Source organism: Chroicocephalus ridibundus, chromosome Z (genome assembly GCF_963924245.1).
Source record: "Chroicocephalus ridibundus chromosome Z, bChrRid1.1, whole genome shotgun sequence".
Taxonomy (NCBI): domain Eukaryota; kingdom Metazoa; phylum Chordata; class Aves; order Charadriiformes; family Laridae; genus Chroicocephalus; species Chroicocephalus ridibundus.
The window spans coordinates 56,014,513-56,033,019 of NC_086316.1; the positions used below are offsets into that span (position 1 = coordinate 56,014,513).

The 18,507-nt window shown below is 38.2% G+C and overlaps 1 protein-coding gene across 11 annotated transcripts in view; it reads right to left on the minus strand.

The window, feature by feature from the left end:
- Positions 1-18,507, minus strand: part of JAK2 (Janus kinase 2) — a 97,054-nt gene that overhangs the window by 34,584 nt on the left and 43,963 nt on the right. For all 11 annotated transcript variants that reach the window (XM_063319328.1, XM_063319321.1, XM_063319322.1 and 8 more), the window contains 5 exons: positions 8,679-8,802; positions 7,730-7,847; positions 7,012-7,157; positions 5,305-5,626; positions 2,759-2,878 (listed from right to left, as the gene is read on the minus strand). In XM_063319328.1, the coding sequence (XP_063175398.1) occupies positions 2,759-2,878; positions 5,305-5,626; positions 7,012-7,157; positions 7,730-7,847; positions 8,679-8,802 (830 nt within the window). The remainder of the gene's footprint in view (positions 1-2,758; positions 2,879-5,304; positions 5,627-7,011; positions 7,158-7,729; positions 7,848-8,678; positions 8,803-18,507) is intronic.

Genomic DNA, 18,507 nt, shown 5'->3' on the forward strand with positions numbered 1-18,507 from the left:
ATCCAGTTGGTGTCCGGTCACAAGTGGGGTCCCCCAGGGCTCGGTGCTGGGGCCGGTTCTCTTTAATATCTTTATCAATGATCTGGATGAAGGGATCGAATGCACCCTCAGCAAGTTCGCAGATGACACTAAACTGGGCGGGCGTGTCGATCTGCTTGAGGGTAGGTTGGGTCTGCAGAGGGATCTGGACAGGCTGGACCAATGGGCTGAGACCAGTGGTATGAGGTTCAACAAGGCCAAATGCTGGGTCCTGCACTTGGGTCACAACAACCCCATGCAGTGCTACAGGATTGGGGCAGAGCGGCTCGAAAGCAGCCCGGCAGAAAAGGACCTGGGGGTGTTGGTTGACAGCCAGCTGAATACGAGCCAGCAGTGTGCCCAGGTGGCCAAGAAGGCCAACAGCATCCTAGCCTGTTATCAGGAATAGTGTGGTGAGCCGGACTAGGGAAGTGATCATCCCCCTGTACTCGACACTGGTGAGGCCCCACCTCGAGTACTGCGTTCAGTTTTGGGCCCCTCGCTACAAGAGGGACATTGAGGTGTTGGAGCGTGTCCAGAGAAGGGCTACAAAGCTGGTGAGGGGTCTGGAGGACAAACCTTATGAAGAACGACTGAGGGAGCTGGGGTTGTTTAGCCTGGAGAAGAGGAGGCTGAGGGGAGACCTTATCGCCCTCTACAACTACCTGAAAGGAGGTTGTAGAGACATGGGGGCTGACCTCTTCTCCCTGGTGACAAGTGACAGGACGAGAGGAAATGGGTTCAAGTTACATCAGGGGAGGTTTAGATTGGATATTAGGAAACATTTTTTCACTGAAAGGGTTATTAAACATTGGAATAGGCTGCCCAGGGAGGTGGTGGATTCACCATCCCTAGAGGTGTTTAAAAAAAGGGTAGATGGGGCACTTAGGGACATGGTTTAGAAGTGTCTTTTGTCAGGGTAGGTTAAAGGTTGGACTCAGTGATCTTAAAGGTCCCTTCCAACCTCAGCAATTCTATGATTCTATGAAAAACCTTGAAAAATTTTCAAATTCTTAACAGGTCATTAATTCTGAGCCATCAATGCAGAAAATGAATGTGAATTGCAGTTCTACTATAAATGAGTGTGCTTATTGAAATATTTTTGGAATTTTTAAAAATTATTTTTACAGCAAATAAGTATGTAAACTGTACGCACCTTTTTTGTACACAGAAAAGAAAGCTCTCCAGTCACAGAAATGCCTGTGATCAGGAGCCCCTAAAGGCCCAAAGATCAGTCACAGAGATAAAGGAAGAAACAACTTCTATTGGGTTTGCGTGGAAAGGTTTTGTTAGTGGGGGAACTACTGGTGTGGCTTCTGTGAGAAGTTGCCAGAAGTTTCCCCCATGTCCAATAGAGACAGTGCCAGCTGGCTCCAAGATGGACCTACTGCTGGCCAGGGCTGAGCCCATCAGCAACAGTGGGAGCACCTCTGGAGTAACATATTTAAGAAGGGGAAAAAGTTGTGTGCAAAAGCAGCTGGAGGAGGGGACTAAAACTATGTGAGGGCAATAACTCTGCAGGCACCAGGGTCAGTGAAGAAGGAAGGGGAGGAGGTGCTCCAGGTGCTGGAGCAGAGATTCCCCTGCAGCCTGTGGTGAAAACCATGGTGAGGCAGGCTCTGCAGCCCACGGAAGTTAATGGTGGAGCAGATAGCCACCTGCAGCCCATGGAGGACCCCATGCCAGAGCAGGTGGATGCCCAAAGGAGGCTGTGACCAAATGGAGAGTCTCTGCTGGAGCAGGCTCCTGGCAGGATCTCTGACTCACTGGAGAGAGGAGCCCAGGTTGTGGCAGGGGATGAGTATGAGGAGGAAGGAGCAGCAGAGACATGTGATGAACTGACTGCAACCCCCACTCCCTGTCCCCCTGCGCTGCTGGTAGGAGGGGAGGTAAAGAAATTAGGAGTGAAGCTGAGCCCAGAAAGAAGGGAGGGGTGGGGGAAGGGTGTTTTTAAGATTTGATTTTACTTCTCATTACCCTATTCTTATTTGATTGGCAATAAATTAAATAAATTTCCCCAAGTCGAGTCTGTTTTGCCCATGACGTTAGTTGATGACTGGTCTCTCCGTGTCCTTGTCTCAATCCATGAGCATTTTGTCATATTCTCCTCCCCCTGTCTGGCTGAGAAGGGGATGATAGAGTGGCTTGGTGGACACCTGGTGTCCAGCCAAGGTCAACCCACCACGCAACAGCGTGACAGTTATACCTGCTGGAAAGCCTGACTCAAGTACAATGCTGGAGTTCAAACTGAAACAACTTTTAACATTCATGTATAATACTTTCCTAAGATCTTCTTCAGAGAATTTTAAACTGTAAAAGCAATGACATAAATTTTGTCCCAATACTCATTTTCTGGGTATCATCATTCCTTTGAAGCATTTTGAAGTCTTTTTCAACGTGTTGGTTGTTGGCAGACAGCTTACCATGACAACATGGAAACAGTATGCTCGATAGCTAAAAGCACAGACTCAAGTTTAAGACTCCAATTAAAAAAAAAGAACCAATCTACTTATCAGAAATACCCTCAGCGGAAGCATCTATTTCTATTTCAGACTGTGCACAGACCTTTGAATGCAAAAGACCTTTAGATACACCACTTATATTGCTGAAATGCATTTAGTTTTACCTCATGGTTAACTAACATGGTAATTGGTTATACAATACTATAAATACCACAGCAATCGCACAGTCTGCTCAAAGCAACACCTATTTGAAAAAACAGAAAGCAAAGTAAACAGACCAGATTCTTGCTGTCTTGTTTGTGAATGGTGACAATTCTTCTCTCACTGGAGCCTTCTTGGCTTGCTTGTTTAATGCTGACATCAATGATATCAGGAAAATCACAGTATGTTTGTAAATCCTGCAATAAATATCAGTTATATAATAACACAAGTGGCAACAAAAAACCCCACTTGCAGCATTAGAATTCCTACAACTCTGAACTTCTAAGCTAGCAACAAAGAGTATCATAAAACCTTAAATATGCCATTACAAATAAAGAAAGGAGTTTTGTTTATGGGACCATCACTAGGAACACTAATTAAAAAATGCATAAAGAGCCATGAACCATGAATGGAAATATCCATATATGTGTTGGATTTTTTATATTTTTACTGTAGATATTTCTTTGCTCTGTAATATTTTGTGAGGATTAACAATGAACATTTTGATTAATCTTTTGGGGTTTAGTGGGTTTTTTTGGTTGGTGGTTTTTTGGGGTTCTTTTGGGTTGTTTTTTTTGAGGACTTATTATTAGCATCCCGATTAAAGACGTTTAGACGGCCTGTTAACAACCCAAAATGTCATGGCTTCATTCAGAGTGATACAAGCTGCAAAATTTCCTATAAAAGAGATGGATGTAGTATGAACGAAGAAAGGGTCTAAGAGAAGGTTCTCCCCTCAGCCATGGTCATTCAAAGACTATGTAAATTGAAGCACCGATCCTAATTACATGGGAAATTCAAGATACATTTTCCTTTGATGCAAGTTCAGGCAGTTTTTGATACTATGATATTCTGTACCACTTCCTTCAGTCTTTCACAAGTCAAATTACAATGTCATACAAATCATACTTTGTTTTGTTTACAGTTGAACTTCAGATGCTAAGTAACATCCTTAAATAAAGGTAGATTTATCTAAAATTATTCTTCCAAAGCAAATCGATTTTATTCAAGTCAGAATACCCCACTTATATGGCTGCAAGCATATCCCAATACATAAATAGGTATAAATAAGACTCAGTGGCTATCAGCTACAGTAAGTCAGCTCAAATGCACTGAAGTCCCTGAAGATCTGGGACTTCAGTTCAGTAGTTCATCTGGTTGCTGGAAACATTAACTGGCAAAACAAATTTCTTCACAACCACATATGTCATTCCTGCCTTCAAAAAAATAAAAATTTTGTTTCAATTCAGTATCTCAATAAAGATTCATGAGTATAGTTCGCTGAAACAAGAGTTATGATCACATTTACAAGCAGCCTTACTCCTTTACTAAGCTTTCAGCACCAATTTTATAAACAGTTTCTGTACTAGTGAAAATACATTCAGCCTACACCATTTGTCTGTCATTAAGTCGGATAATATTAGTAATTATGAAAAAATAATTTGGCAATCTCTATAGGAAATATGATCGGTTCAAACACTACTCTTACTAAAGGCTTGGTTGCCTGCCCCAAAAGCATAGTATGCATAAATTTTGTTCACCTAAAACTAGAAATTGCAAAATCTGACATTTATGTTAGCTCCTACCATAGCAACTGGACTTACAGACAACTTCGGAGAGGCAGAGGGCTGAGACATAACACCTACGACTAAGGTAACCCAACCTAATGCCAACTTACAGATATTCTAAGAAAAGCACACTTAAAAAAAATCTGTGTATGTAATTAGATTTTTTTTGTGTGTTAAGTATTACCAAAAAAAAAAAAGCATTTTTACAAATTATTATAGCACACTGTAAAAATACAAGCTTATGTAATTTGGTCTTGACTGCTGTGTATGATGCATCAAGACTACTAAACTAATGGATGGAATTATGTTGGAAAACATAACACGTGCTGCACTTTGCCTTTAATTTTAACTTGAGAAAATTCCCACACTCTCAATGTATACTGCTATGAGCTTGTAACGGATTCTGACAAATTTGACAAAATCAATAGTCACGCTGGGAAATCACACACAAAAGATACAATACTGATAAATAAAAATGCAATAGCACATAATTAATAGCTCTTTTACTAGCTCTTATTGTAACCATTTAACATCTAATTCCGTAACAAAGAGTACATGAACTCTGCAGTCACAGAAATCACACTTTAAATTTGCTAGCTTATGCACTGGTAGGAGTCTAACTGCAGCAGGAAATAGGAAAAGGTAAATTCCTATTTCCTGGGTTTTTTTGAGTCCTTAAAACCCAGCTTTCACAGCGAATTTGAGAAATTTGTGCATTTTACCTATATGTGAGGCCAGGGTCATTACTTTTTCACATAGATTTTTTTTACAGTAATGGAAGTCCAACACTGAATTTTTCATTTGTCAAGCACAGAAGTACTACATGTTCAAGTATTGACTTTCTTCTAATACGTCAAACAAAAACTATTTTGAAAATCATGCACTGTTTAAGTCAATACATTTCTGTAAGCCTCAGCCATACAGAAGTTGTATCATCACTGTGAAGTAAAATTTACTTCCCAAATTTACCTGGGGTAAATCAGAACTTCTAACAAAAGATAATCACTCTGTTACATGAAAAACTGCATAATTATTACAATAATAAAAGAAATTACCTGCTCTGCCAGCGACTCACAGTCCTTAAGTTTCCCTCTTGAGCACTGAATTCCACCATTTCCAGTTATTACAATGGTTGCAAAGCTTTCCTCTCCAGAAGGATCTCCACCAGGTTCTTTTACTTCAAAAACCTCTGAATAGAAGGCAGACTGAAGGGTTTCCAGATTTATAAGATACTTAAGTTTCAAGTTTCTGGCAGTAGCTTTGCATTGGCCAAACTGTTGTATAAATTTGCGGAACCTGTACCTTATTCTTTTTCGCGTCAAAATGTGGTAGTCTTGAATTTTTGCTCGCACACATTTAGGCAAAAACATTTTGTAGCTGTGAATACATAAGCAGCAAAAAAAACCTACTAATTTTATCCATTAAATCCAGCAAAGATAATTAGTTCTGTGCTAAACAAGTCAACATGAAAATATCTTCTCCTCTAAATGTAATCCTTGTTATCCTACAGTTTAAAGAAAAAGGTATTTTCTTCAATCTGTAGTATATTCTTTCAAATACAGCCCTGTCTCTTCTTCCATTTTTTCCCCTCACTCTGTTTCAACGTATATTACATAATGCATTTTCCATAAATCCAGATATGTCTGTTCTAGTCATTACTGAAGTTTTGAGGTAAGGCAGCAGAAGTTACACAGTTGCTGTGTTTGGTGTATAAGTTGGAAAGAGGATACTGCACAGACAGAGGCAGCTACATGAATAGAGGACGGACTTCCAAGCTAAAAAAATATAGGTGGTAGAATAAATAATAGAATAAATGTGGTTGGTTCTCACTGAAGTCCCTATATCACAGTCCATATTCTGTATCAAGGGGCAAGAGAGTAGTTTGTCACCTGAATGAGCTGGACAATTTGTTGTCTCATGCTGTTTTTTATTCTTCCTGCCAGGTTTCATTAAGAGACAAACATCAAGCATTAAGTACAAAGCAGGAATAGAATTAACTCAGCTGGAGTGGAAACCAATTAGGTTGATAAACAAAACTGAACTGATAAACTTAAGCAACTTTGCCAGAGATCTGCCCAAGATGGTAAAGAGCGTGGAGCACATGACATGACAGAAGAGGCGTAAGGGAGCTTGATTCGTTCAGCCTGGAGAAAAGGCAGCTCAGGTAGGGTGTTCTACTAACTGTCTTCAGCTAACAGATGATTATGGAGAAGAATGAATTAGACTCTTCTCAGACATGCACAGTGAAAGGACAAGAGGAAACAGAGGATAATCAGCATCACAGAGGAGACTGATGAGATACAGGGAAAATCTTTCTCAATGAGGGTGATAATACACAGGACAAAACTGACAGAGATACGGTGGAATCACCATCCCTGGGCATTTGCAGAACTTGACTGTACAAGGCCCCGAGTAACTTCATCTAACTTTGAAGTTGGCCCTGATCTGAACAGTTGGTGGGTCTGGTGACTTGCAGAGATTTCTCCCAACTCAAATTATCGCTTACATCCTTTCCCACATGAGTAGTTGCTGCCTTACCTCTCATCAAGAGAACCAAACCCATGTACCCAAAAACACGAATGGCCATCATGACACAAGCTTTCTATTAATTTCTAGTTTACACTATAGGTAAGTTTATGGAATCACTACGCAAGAATAAAACAATGACCAACAGCTGAACATCTCCTACCAGATGCTGATGTGCAAAAATACTATTTTTAGTTATCAGATAGGTGTGACAGTTATGGTAAGTATGGAGTCACCTGACTGAATTGTAAATAGCCAGTGGGGTTTGGTCCTTTTCTTTGGCCACTCTCATCATATCCAGAACAGCCATTCCAAGGCATTCTTCTTGTGTTTCATGAGTAACAGGCATCTGTATCCATCCATCCAAAAAATCATCTCGCCACTGAGAAAGAAGAATGCAAGAAAGCAAATAAAAACTGTAGCACTGCTGCTCATCAATAAAGGTTTTGTGGGATGTTGTTGTTTGGTTTTTTTCGGGTTTGGTTTTTTGGGTCTTTGTTTGTTTCAGGATTTTGTTTGTTTGTTTTTGAAGTCTGCATTCTTCTGAATTAAACCCATTCATCTGCAAAAAGCTGCACATGTTCACAATGGATACCAGTAACCATCATGCTTAGAAACACTGTTTTCAAAATATTTTCATTTCAAATCTCAAAAAGGTCCATATGGGGATGATGTTGGTCTGCATTGCGTCAGCCCAAAATGAAAGTCACACTGGAAGACTTCCACATGGTAGTGGCACAAGAAAGGAGCTACACACTCTCCCTGCTCTCCCCACAACTGCCATTTGAGCTTCATCTCTCCAAATACACAACACGACATGGAATTTAATTTTCATCTTGAGTGGGCTCCAAGCTATCAAAAGAGCCTACACAGTTACCATCAGAAGATGTGAAAGCGAACAAATACTAAGAACCTTTACCAATACGCATTAAAAAATAATCGAGCAAATCATACCTGTGCAAATAGGTAAGACATGACAACATCATCAAGAACAGGGCTTTCTGCACCTCGAATAATGCCATACCGATACGCTCTGCTGGTGCCATTGCAATACCAGTGAGGAAAATAAAACCTGTTAGGAAATATTTAAGTAAACATCAATAAACAAATACTTTTGCTTACCAATGCCAGACATTATCGCTTTCCTAGGCATGTAACCAGTGCTGGCTGGTTTCAAGGACCAATATGAAGCCCCATTAGTCAATGGAAGACTTTGCATTCAGTTCTTGGTATCGTGAAGTACTACCACATCTAAGCAGGGTGATAAGATGTACTGGTAAGAATGAGGAGCTCTGCAAAGTTATCCTCACTAATCAGAATATAGTGAATTTTATATTACTGTCTTCCATTTTCCTTTGAGACAGTTCTTAAAAAAACACTCAGGCCACATTATGCAATGTAAAGAAACAAAATCTTTTACACAAGGAAAACTGTGACTGTAGCTTTAGGTGTCCACATTCAAAAATCAGGTTCCATCATTAAAATGGTCCCATTGCAGACACCTGTCTCACTGCACAGGATAATTACTCTACATTTCAGACCTGCCACTGATTTCAAACAGGCAGACGTAAAGGAGATGAGATGTATCATTATTAAGAAAAATATTATTTTTACTTCTTGTGGGTTTTTTTGTTGTTTGTTTCTTGAATCTGGTGTGGCAAACATATAGTATATAAACTATAGTATATATAGTATTGTATATAGTATATAAACTGATAAATTATGTTATTCAAACCTACTCCAATAATTCTGATTCTTTTATCTATCTCTTATCCAGATATCACCAACAATCTGTCCATTACTTCTTAGAGAAACTATGGATCAACTAAGTATCTTATTGGTTGTCTTTTCTCACATAGTTTTGTTTTACCATGGAAAGTGCATAACTTTTTATTTAGATTACCTTATTCGGTAAATTAGGATGAGTCTGGTTGCTTCATCTACATGGAAGATGTGATTTGGGGGATACCACATTCTCTCTGCTTCACTCATGAGTGCAAACATGTTATGATACACTGGCATGATACCTAAACAAAGAACAGAGAAGCAAATACGTATAGGGAGTTGTTTTCAAAAAGAATCAATCTTATTTAAAAAAAAAAGTATTGTGCGTTAAAAGTAGCGGATTGGCACATATTCTCCAGCTATTCATTGCACTGGTCCATCACTGTCAACAGCGTTGCAATCATAACTTGCAGACTGTTTTTGCCGGTTTATTTTCTCATTCTTCCTTTATGTTCTCTGACTGCAAAACGTGTTCACCTGTTATCCTATACTTCACTGCTAGATTACAAGATTTTCCCCATATGGCATTTAATACAACGGCTTCTTAGGCCTCTCAGTTTAGTAACAGCTAACAACAGTACATTACATCTTTCTTTACCTTTTCCAAAAACAGACCTAGGCATTGATTTTAAGATTTTAGACCAATGAAAAATAAGAAGTAAAGCAATACTAAGAAAGTCACCATGACTAGGACAACCACCTGACATTTATATTTTAGAAGCTCAGTTGAGAACAAAACCAAACATTTGTTGTTAATTAAATAATACTGAAAAATATTTTTTCCCCTCAGCAATTCAGGATTGTTTTAATAAGAATTGACAAGCAATCCTACTTAATCAGAAACAATGGAAACCATTTGAGCATCGACTCTTCAGTAGCACCAGAATTTTAAGTTAAAGTACAGCCTAACATAAGACAGATGCCACAGCATCGTACTATGCTGCAGTGTAATGCATCCACGCGATGCCAGTGCTACAATTTGGAAAACAAGCCGAATGTCTGAGAACTGACAGCACACACTGACAAACGTATTTTGAAGACAGGAAGGGATACAGGTCTAGAGGTCAGAGATTAGGATGAAAATTACAGTGTGAAAGTCACAGTAGGACATAATGAAAGAAAATTATGTTTACATCAAAGCAAGACACTTTGGGGGAAGAAAGCAAAAAATATTGTAAAAATAACAGTTAAAGACAACAAAAGTAACTTAAAATGATGTTAAAGAGACAAAAGAATTCTGGGAAAAGGCAAAGTACCCACAACCCTGCCCAAAGACTTCGAATGAAATCATTGAAATTCACACAAGAAACCAGGAGGAAGAAAAAAAATAAATCGCTTATTTCTTTCTGTTCAGAACAACATCTAGGTAACTACTGAAGGGGACAGACCCGAATTCCTTTCATCACATCTAACGTGCATGTAAAACAATCAGAAACAAGTAGTCAACTCCATATATAAAACTGCATAAGCTTGTGGAATAAAATGTAATTCGGTCTTAAACAACAAGTACCTTAAATTAATTACAAAATGGGGTTTGTCTCTGTAGGGAGGCAGTACGAGGGGAAAGAACAAGAGGTCTATTGTGCAGAAGTCACATGAAACTGCTGAAATCTACAGGCTAATCTGACACTCGTTTAAACTAAGGCTTGCCAAAATATAGCAGAACTACAGGTCCTAACACATGGTTTTCTATGAAAAGGAGTCATAGACTTACAGGAAACTACAGAAACGGAAAACATTATGCAAAGTAACCAGAGAGAAACCAAAACTAAACAAAAACCCCAAAAGAATAACCCTGAAGGGATTAGTCACTGAAGGACTGGCTATAAATCTAGATGTTGCAAATTTGTGGTGCGGTAAGACATATTTGGTCCTTCAGAGTTTTGACAAATACCAAATTACCTCCATTTCATGGAGTTAAAAAGAAATCTATCCCATGCAATCAAACATGGTTCTCATTTGATGTGTGAAGTGGGATAACAGATTAGTTGTCTATAAATTAGTAACAACAGATTTACACTTCTAAGGCTGTGTGGTGCCTGCATCCCAAAAAATTTCAGATCAATTACAGTGTAATGTATGTGAAACACAAGCCTATTTCAGCAAGCTAAATTCACCATTTAAGGCAATGCTGAATATTTACCTAGTCTCACTAATACTTTTCCCCTAACTATTAACAATCCCACTTAAACAGCACACTGAACAAGAAAAAATTTCCAAGTAATAAGTAATATTCTTGAATGTTAAGCTGCCGTATTTCACCAAATACATTACAGACATCACCACCACCACCCCACCTCTCAACCAAAACAAAAAACACCCACAGATATTTAAATCCAGATCATGACATTGCCATTCTGAAGCTTTATTTAAGCAAGAAGCATGACTTTGGAATTCTCCCTACAAATCAGAAATGTCAGTATTAACAAAAAAAAAATATCCAAAAAATCCTCTTTGCTATCTTCCTATATATGAAAAGTAAACTGTGCACTCATCCATCCCTCATACTTCAGCATTTATAATTCCAAATGCTAACTTGTACCTTTCACTGCCAGTGCTCAACAACATATCATAGAACCACAGAATCATGCAACAGTTTAGGCTGGAAGGGACCTTAAACACCATCCAGGTCCAACCCCCAATGCCATGGGCAGGGACACCTCCCACTAGACCAGGTCATTCAAAGCCCCATCCAGCCTGGCCTTGAACAATTCCGGGGACGGGGACTCCACAGCTTCTCTGGGCAACATCTTCCTGTGTCTCACCGCCCTCATAGTGAAAAACTTCTTCCTGATATCTAATCTAAATCTACCCTCTTCCAGTTTAAAGCCACTACCCTTCATCCTATCACTACATGCCCTTGTAAAAAGTCCCTCTCCAGCTTTCTTGTAGGCCCCCTTTAGATACTGGGAGGCTGCTATAAGGTCTCCTCGGAGCCTTCTCTTCTCCAGGCTGAACAACCCCAGCTCTCTCAGCCTGTCTTTGCAGAAGAGGTGCTCCAGCCCTCTGATCATCTTTGTGGCCTCCTCTGGACCCACTCCAATAGGTCCATGTCCTTCTTGTGCTGAGGGCTCCAGAGCTGGACACAGTACTCCAGGTGAGGTCTCACAAGAGCAGAGTAGAGGGGCAGAATCACCTCCCTTGACCTGCTGGCCACACTTCTTTTGATGCAGCCCAGGATACAGCTGGCTTTCCGGACTGCAAGCGCGCATTGCTGGCTCGCATTGAGCTTCTCATTAACCAACGTCCTCCTGTCCTTCTCCTCAGGGCAGCTCTCAATCCATTCTCTGTCCAGCCTGTATTTGTGCTTGGGATTGCCCTGACCCAGGTGCAGGAGCTTGCACCACAGATATATCATATCTGTTTTTCAGGAAGAGGAGTTAACGCTTTTTTTTCTTTTTCTTTTTTCTCCCCCTGAAGAATTATGCACTTGTGCCAGAATATTGCTACACTTGAAAAAGTTCAATGATTACACAAATAGAGCAAATCCCCTTATTACAGTCTTGTCAATTGCCCACAAAAGTCTGACGAAAGCAGAGAAGCCAGAAACATCTCTTTTCATGTAATTCTTACCAGCACTATTAATTGCACGGACTTTTCAAGGGAATGATAACTGCAATATTTAAGTGTTTTTCCAGAAACAATGAAAACCAAAAGACTGGGTTTGGAGGTGGACATCGGGGGGTGCGATGGGTGGAATCAAAGTCTTCTGATGAAGCCTAGATACGTCAACAACAGCGAAAACTTCTGAGAAATTTATTTTCAACACAAGTAAAATCAGAAAAGATGTTCACAACAGGTACTAAAAACCCTCCCCTGGATTTTTGCAGTCACTAACCATGCCATCAAATCAATCATTGATTGATTAGGAGACGAGACAGTGACTCAGACAAAATAACGCAGAACTGTTCTCCACTTTGCTTCTCCAGCATGAGCTATTAAATAAATTGTCCAGACCACTGCAAAGTCAAAAACATGACTATCTCTTGGCAAGTATTTATTTAGTATGTAAGGCCAAATAAAGGAGTCTCATCATGCTATATAGACTGTCAAGTAATATCACGAAAGGCTGTAACACAGCAGAAGTTTATTCCTCAAATGCCCACCTCAAGTCTAAAAAAAAAGAATTATTTGCATAGTAGTTTCTTCCTGTCCTCATTATGATTTTAGAGCACCACATCCAGACAAGTCACGCTACTTCATATACCCTGAAGCTTTTATATATTTTATATATATATATATATATATATATACAGCTTTTATATATTTTCTCCTTTGTTGGCATTAGGTACTCTTTCACCCATACAGTATGTTTTCATTAGGTAATGTCCCTCTGTAACAAAAAAATAAAAAAGTGGAATTGTATCACAAAAAGCCATGGCACCACTATGAAACGTGGAAGCTATGTGTAGTCTACAATAGAAATAGCATCTTACAAAACTGTCAATTCAAGTCACTAGACATATAGAGACGAAAGCAATTAGTTGCATGGACTTAATGATTAAAGACAATATAAAAAAATCTCTAATTTTCCAAGTACAATACAAACATTAGTCAGTTCTCACACACGACTGTCAAGCAAACTATCTAAAACTTACAAAGGCTTGCACATACCAGGTGGAAAATTGCTTGGTTTTTCTTACATAAAAATAATGTCTTACCCTCATCTTTCATACAAACTGGAGGCTTTCCAAACTTTGACACCACATTCAATGGTGCTATCCTGTCAACAAAATGTTTTCTGCATAGTTAATCAAAGCACATGTTTCCTTTCTTGGCAAAAGAGAATTACCCAGAGTTCTGAATAATTCATTCCTCCCTTTGGGGAGGAAGAAGGGGAGGGACGGTGTGTGGATTTTCAGGAAAGGCTATCACTTATGAAAAAAAACAAAACACAACCCAATAAAACACCTAAGCGGGCAGTAATAACTCTGAGCCATGTGCATTCTGGAAATTCAGCATGTTAAGGATAGATCTGCTTAAAATTCTCTAGCTACTAACACAAAATCTCCTCTGAACCATATAAGGAAAGATGTACTACAGATCACCACAATCAACACAGTTGCTTGAAAATGTTTAATTTTTACACTGCTATCTTACGGCTTTCTGGGAGGCACCAGCAGTTTTCGAGTAAAGTACCATAGGCTTACAATCTATTTACAAATCAGATGGGTGAAAATTAAAAGGTTCCTAGGTGGAGTTTCAACATTAAAAGAAAACACACCCAAAGCCCCAAACACAGAACCCAACAAATTCAAGGTCTTTTATTAACTGCTAGCTGCCTGTAACTCAGCAACCCCGTCAGGATTATCAAAATAATTCCTTCTTGGGATTCTAGTTCCATTAAAAGGTTAAGATTTTAGGGTTTAACAATCCTAACACAAGGGGAGGGGGGAAAACTACAATGAGAGCCTGTCAGAAAGCAGATTAGTAGCATCAGATACATCCTACAGAAATTTAGGGTTCATATACACCAGGGGACGAGCCATGGCAGAAATGCAAGATGCCAAACGAAACTATGCTCCCTGGTTGACTTTGCCAAAACATTTTTCAGTGTGCTATTTAAATGTTTTAGTTACATTTAAAATCACTAGCTCTGCATACTGTGCTATTTAATTAAGAATCTCAAGAACATGGCACAAATTTATTTGGCTAACATCAAAGCAATGCTTTGCTTCTAACTGTAACTGTTTTAACTGTGATTTACAATATCACTTACCTAGTGTAATATAAAAATATCTTCACTTTATTAACTTCAATTCAGTAACAATTTGGATTATACATACAAGTAATGCACACATTTTTTACTCATTCATCTGATGGAATAAATCGACAAATTGATAGTTTAAAAATTAAAAGAAAACTATTTTTCCACATAATACTGGTCTTGTGTATAACGTATTATTCTGGTAAGTTACAGCGTACAGTCCACAGCTCTTTGTTTGGTTGGTTGTTGTTGTTTTGTGGTTTTTTTTTGTTTTTTTGTTTTTTAATTACTTTATCTCATGATAAGAACTCTTAAATCCACTTACAAGAGATTGGGCAGTATCTTATTGCAAAGTTATTGGTATAGCATATTTACACTAATACAGTATATAAAACATCCTTCTTTCTGTATACAAATACATCCAAGATTCAAACTCAAAGACTTCAGATGTTCCCAGCAGTCTGTATCTGATTAGCCTACACCACAACAAAATTAAGTTCATCTTATTTTCAATTACACCTGCTCATTTTTAAACACAGATTTCTACATTTTTTCATAATTTACACTTTGAGTAAAACAAAAATTGTAAACAAAGTTTATAGTTGTTCTGTAAAGAATCACTTTTATTTGTTCTGTAAAATACTGCATCAAGCTTGTGTTATCACTTTCTTGCATCAACTTTGGTGGCTTTCCTGAAGCATTACTACTCCTTGTGTTCCAATGGCCTTGACTGATTGATAGTTTTATAAACTGATTGTAAATATATTAAAAACAGCTTAAAAAAGAGATTTCATTTAAGATTTGAGAGAGTGGAGAAAATGAAGTGGAGATCATAATTTTGGAAAACAAGTGTCTGATACTGAATTTAGAAGATACATCTAACACAATGATTCTGTAACCTCTATAACAATTTCTCCATCATATTTCATTTTACCATCAGTTAGGTCCTCTAATATCCCTTTCTCTCTTAGGCTGAGAGCAAAGAATTCCTTTGTTTTATAATTTTTTTCACAGCAATTAACACAGTAGTTAACATGCAAGAGCTGAACCACAATACTGACTAGTGAATTTAAACCTGATTTCAAGACATTTCATTTATTCCTGCGTTTCTGGCTAGAAAATGTGATACTCAGTTTCATGTTCAGATAGTTTTCCATATGAAAATACAACATACAAGAAGTTTCATATTTACTATATTTTTCAAAAAATGGAAAGTTGCTTTTAAATAAAATAAGGAAAGGCTTAGCTTCTGCATGCATGCCTCAAACCCACATGCAACAACAGAATAATATTTATATAGCCAATACATGCCATATACAACAGATCTAAAGTCAAGTCAGCACAGACTGGAAAACCTTCAATTGTTTGAACTGTGTAAAGGGTACACAATAAAGCTGTCTCTGTGACTGCTGATGTTTGCCTACATCCAGTCCTGCCTGCTGCCAGTAACAGCCATACTTTGATGTAACCAGCTCTGCTATCAAGAGATCGAACAATTGCTCAGATCACAGAGAAAGTTCATTAACAATTACCACGTTTGTTACATTTCAGACATGCCTACTACCTGAACCACTCTCTCCTTTAGGAAGTATTCTGATTCACAGCTAACTCCCAAAAGATAAGTCTTGCCAACATAAACATTATTTGACTGTATAGGCTTTGCAGACCTACGTGTTCTGCTGCACAACCACAAAACCTCCTAGAAAAAACAGAAAATAATAAGAAGTGATACCTCATGATTTAAGCATTAATAACTGTTATGAAAGAGGGAGAAAAAACCCTGCAGTCATTTCAGCCTTTTCCACCAATTTAGAAAGAAATGAAGTTATAAATTCCTTTGAGAAAATGGTTGTATAATACTGCCATAGTAGCTGCCAGACACCACTCTTCGGTGGATTTTGTCTACCTCAGCTCTACACTCAACATGATAAAACATTTTATTTACACAAGTCATTACTGATACACTTTAGAAACTCTGGGGAAGAATGCTGAAACAATAAAAAAATATAAAAAGAACTCGATAAGGAGTACTATTCACACAAAATTATTTTTAAAACAGTCAAATATAAAAGGATACGTCCAGGAACTAGGTACTACTCATACCAGCAAAACAGAAACTGGTACCCCAAAGAGCTAGAAGTTTTGAGAAGGACTGGTGAGGTCTGACAAAAAAGGCAATAGAGTATGAAGTCCTCAGATGGTGTCAAGGGAAACAAGACTAATTTGATTTGTGGATTTGCAAGAATTGGGTTTTGTATGTTTGTGATGTGGGTGAGAAGAATATCATACCTGGCCTGGGCTGCACATTTTCCTGCGAAACTGGAGATAGTGCAGAAGACAGCCAAAAAATTAAAACAGTTACGACTTTCAAGCTAAACAAATCAATCAACTTAAGTTTTATCAAAAAGAAGACCTAAAGATAATTTGTTTATGGCAAATAAATATCTCCTTAGGGTTGGTGATGGGGAAAGTAGAAAAAATGTAACTTGAACAAACATCTGAAAACTGAAGCAAGGAAAACTCAAACCAAAGAAAATGGAAGAAAAATGTGGTCAGACCCGGAATAATAATAAAAAAAATAATCCAGTCAGATAGGAAGCAAAGGAAGCATGGCACTTGATGTCATGGTTGATGATGCAGTATATTCTTTCAAAGACCATTTTATTTTGCACAATTTTGAACGTACCGAATTTCATGGATATGAGCCCTTATCAGTTTAATATTCTGGCAAGCTGGTACAAGAATATCTAAGTTAAACAAAGAAGCATTTTTTCCACCACTATCTAGTAAAATTGTCCGCTATTTCACTCCCTCAGCAACACTCTCAGTGACTACAGCAGTATTTATTTCCATTAAAAAAGTTAACTAGCGCCTAACGTAAAAATTCAGTATCACTTTAACACTCAGAATGTGAAGAGCCCCTCACTGCCCCCCACTAGCTTTATACACCTTTAGATGCTGTACCTGAGGGTCTGGACTAAACTGACAAACCTAACTAACAGAGGCAAAACCGAAGCTGAAAAAGCACAGGCTAAAAAATTGGGCATATTTTCTAACGCAGCGAGACAATACCTTTTTTTATTTTCTTCAACTGGAGGAAAGAGACTACAGAACCTTTGGCACATTGTGGAAGATAGCTGTAAGCTCTTGATTTGAGTCACCATCAAAAAGATAACTTGATTTGAGAACACTCCCTGGTCCATCTATCAAACTCAGGCCTACAAGGTCATTAGAGCAGCAGAAATCTCACACAGCTAAAACCTTGCAAACCTCTGAATACCATACTACTTCCTCATAATCTCCCAGAATGAGTCCCAGGTAGTGCTTCTGCTGAACTAATTATATGTGCTTTGTGAAACTACCATATACAAGCAAATTACCAACGCACAGCATGCAACTGAGTTGGTACAAGACATTCAACAGCACAGAAAACACTGACAGATCCCTCCTAAAAGTAAAATCATTAAAACCATACTTAAAAACAGTATAGCAATCAAAAGAAAAAAATCACAAAAGTATAAGATGTTTGGAGATCATAAAAGGTACAGTCAGAGTCAGCAGCTTCATATCAGTGATACAATGGAAAATAAAGATTTGGAATTACGAGCCCTTCTTTTAAATTCATTTGCACCTGAAATGCAGCACTTGAAAAGCTAAAACACAAATTCAGCCTTGACAGCCCAAAAGAAGTTAGGGAGAGACTCCATGTGTGCATGCACATGTGCATGAGGAACAAAAAGACAGTCACTTTAATATACAAAGTTTATTGGAATTATTTTTTTTTTAATCACAAATTCAGTGTACTTTTGCAATGAAAGAAAGATGCATGCAGAAAATGCATGCTTGAATTATTTTACTGTGGGTCTCAGCACCTATTCATGTTAAACTCTAGGTAAATGTAACAATTCAAAGGCATTCTTTGATATAAACATGGTTTATTTATTTATTTAAAATATACTGTCCTGTCATTAACTCTATTTGTTACCTAAACTATTATGAAAAATATTAACCACACACACACAGGCAGTCATGTTATATCTAATAGAACAGTTTCCATCTGCAAAGTGATTAAGGATGTATAATACACAACATATGCATAATTTCCAGGACCAATCTGTTTTGCAGGGTTGCATCAGAAAGTAGTAGTTCAAGCTATCTCCAGCTCCTGCTGTGATTTAATTATCAAAACTCTATCTCAACTCAATGAAAGAAGACTTCCAGGTAATGCCTAGTATACCCT